This window comes from Capsella rubella, unplaced genomic scaffold (genome assembly GCF_000375325.1).
Source record: "Capsella rubella cultivar Monte Gargano unplaced genomic scaffold, Caprub1_0 scaffold_4, whole genome shotgun sequence".
NCBI lineage: Eukaryota > Viridiplantae > Streptophyta > Magnoliopsida > Brassicales > Brassicaceae > Capsella > Capsella rubella.
This window is the reverse complement of record NW_006238920.1, coordinates 2,770,296-2,779,395: the sequence shown is the minus strand read 5'-3', so window position 1 is coordinate 2,779,395 and position 9,100 is coordinate 2,770,296. Positions and strand designations below refer to the sequence as shown.

Here is a 9,100-nt window from a genome sequence, read left to right as displayed (position 1 = left end):
TTTAACTTTTGGGTGATATTTATTAATTAATTTTCAATTAAATATTTTTAAAATGTTTTGGTTTTCTTATTCCTATAAAAAAACTATAACGTCTAAGAGCATCTTTATAGGTATATTTTTGAGGATGTATCTTAGAATTTAATAGATATATTAATAATGATAAACTTTTGATTTTGAGGTGATTATTGGTTAAACATGTAGTATCTTAAAATTTTAATAATATAATAATGTTAATATATTATTAAAATTTTAAATTAAATAAATTATTAATAAATTGAAAACATAAAAATAAACACAAAACATATTTGAAAATTGTAAATATATAGAAAATACAATTCAAAATTATTAAAACAAAAAAATTATGATAAAAATGAACATGTACGTGGAAAATTTGTATTCATAACCATACCAAATGATAGCGTTTTCATACATTTCCATCCATTATTATTACCAAAAACACAACATTATGACCCAACTCCCAATTAAGTGAACTAGGAAAGTATCTTTAACTCAATAAGTCAATAGTAAGACTAATAAGAGAGTTGCATACAACAAAGAAGGGGTTTGTGTATAGATAAATAGAAAGTTGAAGACAATGAAGTGTCCATAAAGAATCACTCAACTTTGATGTTGTTATCATCTACAACAGCATCACTTGGAAGGTCAATCCCCTTTGGAATCTTTCCTGGATAATCAGTCACCGAAGTATCCGATCCCAACATGCTGCGAACACATGAAAAAAATTAGACTGTACTTGGCTACATCTCCAAATCTCAAGGCAAGAAAAAAGAATGGAAAAAAAAGAATGGAGAAACTCCAAACCTTCTATCGACAATGACCATTGAACGTAGCTCACAATTAGCAAACCTGCAAATTAAATGCAAATTAGAAACCCCGAGAGATTAAAATTCCTCAATTGGACTTATAATTAATTTCCTCACGAAGGGTGTGGAGCTTACTGGCTGCAAATTTCCGTCTTAACATCTGGATGACACTCGCAGAGCCGTCTCTAATCTCAATGCTATGGAAGGCTACAACCTTGAAGAAAGGTTTATACCACTACACTAAAGAGATTTTTTGAAAAAACAGGGCCGGAAATGCTATATAAAAGGAAGGACCGCAAACATATGCTTCATGGGCTTGGCCTTTGGGCCAACTCTGGACACTCGTTTTGTAGTGCATTCAATGTGTGAAACAAGAAACCGCTGTGTGTCACAATAGCTATCTCTTTTTCTTTCCTTGTCCATAGCCTACAAATCCAATACCAGCCATCATACACAGTTCTGTTCCATCACCATTTTCGATAACTCAACAAGACTAATGGAATTTACTTAATAAATTCTACATGGAACAATAGTACATTAAACGAATCTTCTTTCGGCAGACATTGATCCTATTTGATGTCAACTTCTACTTATCAAACCAACAGTTTCAAAGAAGCGATGAGGATGTTTCTCTAAGTTTCGCGTTCTGCACAATCTAATAAAAGGAAATAATTTCCTAGAGTTTAGGTAGAAAAGGTGAAAAACATGATACATCACAAATTTTATCCGAGAAAAATCTCAACTTCGACAGACCACAAGTGCTTGCGTTTTTCAAAAATTCAAGAGTGCTAGTTAAAACGTTCTCGTGATCTGAAACTGATGAATAAAGTATGTCTTTACCAATAGAAGTATGTCTTTACCAATAACTTAGTGAAGAACACGCCTTGTTAACCAATATCATCATTACACGTTGCGTAAGAAGCGAGTCGGAAAAGATCTTGGGTAGCATCGAGATGGTCTTTCCCATTGTACTGTTTTCAATTTCTGGGCTTTTAATATTAGTGTAAGGCCCGATCGAATATAGCTATAAAGATGACCTAATAACTCAACAGTTTAGTAATAAATTATTCCTATATATATAATTTAGTAGTATATTATTCATTGTTCCTATATATATTACTAACTTTTCTTATAGGAATAATAATTTAGCTTTACCACAAACTAGGGGATAACCCGTGCTACCGCACGGATGACATTTGTTAGAAAAGTGAATATATAAATTATAAATTTATTTATTTTAAAGATATATATTTATTTTAAAAATATATATTTATTTTAGATTGTGTTTATTTCTCATATTGTAAGTGTTTGATAAATCATATGTTTTCACTTTCGAGTTGTACTTGCCGGTTTGACTGGTTAATCTGCTACCCGGAAACTGGATATTTTTCCGTTTTCGGTCTAGTGCAAATAACCGGTAATCTTATGATTGAAAAACCATAAAAATTGTCGTTAACCCACGACCATATGAACCAATTGGACCGGCCAGATTTTAGAAGTCATAATATTTTAATTCTTTCTCAAACGATAATACATAGGATTAAAATTGGTTACCATAAACTCTTGATGTGTTATTAGTATTCTTTTGGTTTTATTTGAATTTTAAAAATTTAGGCAATTTATTATTATTAGACTACATATTTTGTTTTTTTTGTCGTCTCTACATATTTTTGTTCAAAATGATATGATTATTTTTATTTTCTATTTATAAAACTGCATAATTTATATAAAAATAAATAAAAGTTTTAATCAATTGACTGTGGTCGAACCTGGTTAGCCTAGTGACCCGATGACCCGATAGGTAATCTGGTTTAAAATCCTATTTGAGTTTAAAAACATTACATATATGTTTTCGAATTTGACATGTATAATTTGTTTGTATGTTATTGTGTAATTGAATATATGTTTTTTAAAACAAATGTCTTTCCAAAATTTTTGGTACACTAATATTTGTGTTTCTCCTAAAATATTTAAAACTAAATACTCTAAAATTTAAATATTTATAATACTTTGAAATTTCTAAAATTTAAATATTATAATATTTTGAAATTTTTTATAAGTTTTAATTTGCTCAAATAAAGAACCAATTAAACCAAATAAAGTTTTTAAATTTTAGACGCTTGAGAAATCAAGCTTCCTGTTTATTTGTATGCTTGAGTATATCAGTCCTATTTATAATAATTATTAACCAATTTCTAAAAAAAATTAAATCGATGTGAGACGTTTTATATACCCTTTTTGTTTTATCGATTGAGATATATATGTCCGTTTAAAAAAAAATCAAATTACAACATATGCGGAAAAAATTCTATTTTATTTATTCATATTATTAATGTAATAAAATAAATAAAATATAAACATGATCATAAGAATGTGAAAGGAGAATAATAATTATTTTTAATATATTATATTAAATTAGGTAGAGAATTTTTAGGAAAATCAAAGCTAATATGAAAATGATCTAATCTGCTGGAGAAATATCCGATTCATTATCCATACCCAAAAGATCCGAAAATGATATATTCGATTAAGTGTATTTTATTTCAATTGAAAACTTTAGTGTAAATCTCATGTGTACTTCAGCTTTAGTAGTATACATATTTCTTTTTTAAAAACTTAGTGAATAAAGATGCCTTTGAATATATGACTTTATAACTCTAATTAACTGTTGAATATTCTCTCCACGAACGACCGAGAAAAGTCTTTACGGTGGCTTTGATGCTGGCTAAATTAAAACAAACCGTGACGACTGGTCCCTTCACCGGCCCAACTGTGTTGCGTAAACAAATAACTATTGAGATGAAACTCTTACTATTATAAGCTGAAATTGCAAAAGGTAAAAATAAAAAACAAATTTTATTAATATATATTTTAAATTCTACCAAAAGAAAATTAAATATTTTTGTTGTTTTTTCACAAAATTATTTAAAACATGTCAGATGATAAACATATTATGTTAAAAATTAGCTATATATATACTTAACGTAGCAAAAAGAAAAATAAAAGATAGGAAATATGCTAAAAGAAAGGAAATATTAAGGAAATATGCTAAAAGAAAGCATATATTAAGCAAATATACTAAATAAAAGCAAATATGCAAAAACATATTTAAAATATCATTGTATTATAAAATATCTATAACTTTAGTTACACTTATTTTTAATATTTAATATATATTGTTACTATGTAGATACGTAATTTAGAAATCTTTTTTTTTCTGTTTTCATTTTCAAGAAAAGAAGATGATATACGTCTAATATATATTGAAAACATTTCTTAAGAAGATAACCTTACATTCGTATGTGATTAAATGTTATGTTGAAGTGTCCGTTCTTATATAAAATTTTAGCAAAAAGAAAAATAAAAGATAGGAAATATGCTAAAAGAAAGCAAATATTAAGCAAATATACTAAATAGAAGCAAAAATTAAGCAAATGTGCAAAAACATATTTAAAATATCATTGTATTATAAAGTATCTATAACTTTAGTTACACTTATTCTTAATATTTAATATATATTGTGTAATAATTGTGTTACAATAGTTCTGTATAATGTCTTTGTAGTTACTCTTTATAATTAATAAAAGTCTGATTTGCTGGAAAAAAAAAAAATTTAATATATATTGTTACTATGTAGATACTTAATTTAGATATATTTTTTTCTTTTTTATTTTTCAAGAAAAGAAGATGATATACATCTAATATATACTGAAAACATTTCTTAAAAAGATAACCTTACATTCATATGTGATTAAATGTTATGTTGACGTGTCTCATATAAAATTTTAGTTCATTTTAATTAATTATTTTTAAGCTAGCATATTTACATATTTTCTATTATTCTTGCTTACGAACTAGGATCGGCGCGGAGGAATATATACATATACAAAAGATGCGGACTGTTTATCTAGTTTTTTATAAAGGAAAATATTTATAATAAGGAGATGAGACCATCTAAATGATTTTGTAGGAAAGTGATGCAATCTAAAAAAATAAAACAAATTCCATAAACTTTTTTTTAAATCAATAATACAAAAAAAAAAAATCTTATAATAATATATGTTTGGTAGTTTAAAAAATACTTGAAAATTGTTGGTTGGATCATTTGAAATATCTCTCTTAACATTTTTGAAGTACATTTTGCACTAAAATCTATTTTGGGTTATAACCTTTTATTTTGTAATATTTGAATAACCAAACCCTTGCCATTTGAATAAATAACAAAACTTAAAAGGAAATTTTGTAATGAAATAATAAACAAATCGCAAAATTGGAAACAAATATTTAGTACATCAAAAAACTTTCCTAAAAATCTCTCTCTAATAAATCGAATATCTCTCCAATATATTTATATAATTTTATTTATTTTTAATTTATATTATTACATAAAATATATTTATAATAAAACTACAATTTTTTTGCACACATTTTGCAATTTAAAATTTTGAAAACGAACGTATATAACTGTCTACCTACATCCGCTTTTTACAGTTTGACTAACAACTACTCTACTCACATGCCTCACTTTGTAACTATTAAAGGTGGTGAACGGTTATGAAAGGTAAGTGATGCATTATTAAGAGTGGCTTTATAAATACTAAATTTAGATTCTAAAATGTTACATAACTTTGACAAAGGTTACATAAAAAAGATACTAAGAAAAACATATATGTACAACGTCTACATAAGGTATAAAATTTTAAATAATAGTTCAAAACCATTATAAATAAGAGTAATATGTTCACAACTACAAATAAGCATGAACTTTGATTTATAAGGTATCCAAATTACAATTTTTTATTCAGTTTAATCCGGTTCTTTATTTTAGAAAAATTAAACTTTTAAAAAGTTACAAGATATTATAAATTTTAGTTTTTAAATTTTTTTAAAAATATTAAAAATATTAAAACTTTTAAAAGCTGCAAATTATAATAATTAATTTAAGTTTACAGAATATTTACGCTACAAAAATATAAAGTAATATTAATATTTCAAATTTAAAAATATTAAAATATATTATTGTACATAAATATGATTGAACGGGTTTGATTTTGCATAAATATGATTATATTTTTCTATGGGTTGTCTATATTTAAAATATTTTACGGGTTAAGTTAAAATATAATTTTTTATTTACAACAAAATTGTCCCGCGGTACCGCATATATCTATGATTCTACTTATAATACAAATTTATAAAACTATATAAAATTAAAATGAAATAAACACGTATAAAAATAGATTATATAAATCAACTAAGAAAATGATCAACCAAACAAATATATTAAATTATGGACCCCTGGTACACCACGGGTAAATCCTAATGAATATTAATAAATGAAAACAATGTTCTTTTAGTAAATTAAATAAATATGACTGCAATTAAAATCTCGGTTAAATAAATCTGACAAAGCTGATCATTGTTTCATTTAGTGATGGTGTGTTAAAATAATTGTCTCGTGTGTAGTCATAATCTCCCTCTCTCAGACTCTCACTTAAAAACTACTTGGTTATACGTTACTAGCTAGACACTCTCACTTTGTTATATACCATAGTCTCATCCCTAATGTTATCAATGTAGACTACATTTATGTAGTTGCTGTCGTTGTTGACGATAAGAAGCCCAGTAAGATTCTGAAGTCAGCTATTGGCCCATTAGGTCTCTATATCAATCTTTATGGATTCTAGTGTTCGAAGAGTTTTCGAAGCTTTGACCTAACTTGGAGATGAAGGATTCAACAACGGCGATGTCAGATCTTCCACGAGACTTGGTAGAGGAAGTGCTCTCTAGGGTTCCGTTAACATCTCTTAGACCAGCGAAAGCTACTTGCAAAAGATGGAACAAGTTATTCAAACATCGGAGATTTACAAAGAAGCACATCCTTAATTCAAGAACAGCAGAGAATAAGAAGAGAGAGTTTATGGCAATCATGATTATTGATTCTAGTGTTTATCTAATGAGTGTTGGACTTCACTACAAGGACGACATAAACATGGAATCATCTATAGAGCGGAAAGGTAAATTGAGTAGCGTAAACGATTCAAATAGAGTCGATATAATAAGTGTGTTCCACTGTAATGGTTTGTTATTATGTCACACTAAAGAAGAAACACCAAGGCTTGTGGTTTGGAACCCTTACCGTGGGGAAACACGGTGGATCGAAACTTCTGATCGTCATCATTACAATAGTGGGATCAAGTACCGAACCATGTTCGCTCTGGGATACAAGAACTCACATCGTCGTAGTCACAAAATCTTGAGATATTCAGAAATAAACTTGAAATATATAAAATATCGAAACACGGGGGAATCAAAAAGTGTTGAAATCTACAATTTTAACTCTGATTCATGGAAGGATATTACCCGCACTGCCAATAGTAGCCCTGGGAATAGTACCCGACTCAAAAAAACCGAACCGATATTTTTGGTTTTTGGTTCGGTTTCGGTTAACCAGAGATAACCGATTGAAAGGATTAATAAATTCCAATCTGTTACCAGTTTGGATCGGTTGGGTTTGACCTAACCAATCGGTTACCCGAATTTACCCGAATTATCCGTATTATCCAAAATTAACCGAAATAACCGACCCGATATAACTGAATCACCCGTATTACCCGAAATTAACCGAAATAACCGACCCAATATAACTGAATTACCTGACATTATCCGAAATTACCCTACTTAACCGAGATTTTTGATCCGATTTTACTAATCTAACCGAGAATCTTAAACATTCAGTTCATTTCAGTAAGCAAAAAATATAACCGAAAAACCCGATACCCGAACCAACCCGACCCGTTATGTAATTTGGTTATTTTCAGAAACGTTTTTCAAATACCGCATTAACCGAGTACCCAAATTACCCGACCCGTATTATCCGACCCGATCCAAAGTCGCAGGCCTAATGGGAAGTTGCGGTTTTATAAATGTGGCGTGTCTCTCAAGGGAAATACTTACTGGCTTGCGCGAAACCATGATAACATCTTGACTACTCCCAATGGAAGGTGGAAAATTTTCGGAAGACCAGCAAGAGAGATCCCTAGTTCTATTTAATCTGTTTTGATTTCACAACAGAGAGATTTGGACCGCAACTAAGTCTACCTTTTCGATCTTCTAGTATAGATAACGTCTCTCTCTCTAGTGTTAGAGAAGATCAAATTGCTGTGTTGTTTCAGCGCAAGGATACATTGCGGATAGAGTTATGGATAACGAGTAAGATTGAGCCCGAAGCAGTGTCCTGGAGCAATTTGTTCTTAGCGGTGGATGTGGAAAAAACACTTCTTACTTATGATCGATTCTTTGTTGACGAGGAGAAGAAAGTCTTTATGGTTTTTGCTGAAGACAAAGAGACGCAAACGAACAAGGTAGTAGCTTACATCATTGGAGAGGTGAATACACTGACAAAAGAAGTTGTCCATTTATGAGCTCGTATGTTCCAAGCTCAGTCCAAATCAATCAAGCTGCACGACGAGGGCGAGCTTATTGATTAGTTAGTCTATTAATTTACAAAGTCTACTCTCATACCATCTCTTTGCAAGACATGAGCAAAGTCAAAAAATATATATATGTTGTTGTGGCGTTACTTCACTTACTATATAATTAATGATAGCAAAGTTTCTAAAGTTGTTAGCCTAGTTTGTCTGCTCTAATACACATCGGGGCAAACATTTTTAAAATTTATATTTTTCTTTTGAATTTACAGATTTTTATACAGAATTTGTTTAATAATTATTAAGATTTCATAATACAAAATTTAATTTTTAGATTTAATTTTTAAAAGCTATAAGATATATATCATCTATAACACATCTTTTCTTTGTTATATACCTTAGAATAGCTTCTCGATTACGTCTACAAAAGTTACATTTGTTCATCATTTGTATTTTTTCTGTGTTTACTCAAATATTAATAATTTTTCTTTATGCTTTCAATTTGGAAAATGCTTGGCTTGTTTTCATTATTTGCTTGTTGTAACTACTACTTGTTTTTATGATTTCTTTGTTGGAAATTTACTCACGAAATCATATATATAAAAGTAAGGTTTCACTCTCTCCTTATTGGTGGAAAAATATTTAAGTCTTTGATTTTTTTTTTTTAAATAAATAAATGTTTATGACAATCATTCAATACAATTTTTAATTACACTATAAGTTATAATCAAATGACAAAGAAAATGAAAGGACTTAATCATATATCATTCAACAAAATAAATAAATAAACAAATGTTAATGACAATCATTCAATACAAAATTTAAGCACATTATAAGTTATAATCA

The 9,100-nt window shown here is 28.5% G+C and overlaps 1 protein-coding gene and 1 long non-coding RNA gene across 2 annotated transcripts; one reads left to right on the top strand and one right to left on the bottom strand.

Annotated features, from left to right (window-relative positions):
- Nucleotides 1-464: 464 nt before the first annotated feature.
- LOC111831148 lies at nt 465-998 on the bottom strand. The gene is made up of 3 exons (XR_002834370.1): nt 960-998; nt 823-867; nt 465-723 (listed from the first exon to the last, which is right to left on the bottom strand). It is a non-coding gene; the product is annotated as an uncharacterized LOC111831148 (long non-coding RNA).
- Nucleotides 999-6,549: 5,551 nt separating this feature from the next.
- On the top strand, nt 6,550-8,248 carry LOC17889123 (F-box/kelch-repeat protein At3g16740). The gene is made up of 2 exons (XM_023783825.1): nt 6,550-7,216; nt 7,899-8,248. Exons 1-2 carry the CDS (start codon nt 6,550-6,552, stop codon nt 8,246-8,248), a joined length of 1,017 nt encoding a protein of 338 aa, XP_023639593.1.
- The last annotated feature ends 852 nt before the right edge of the window (nt 8,249-9,100 follow it).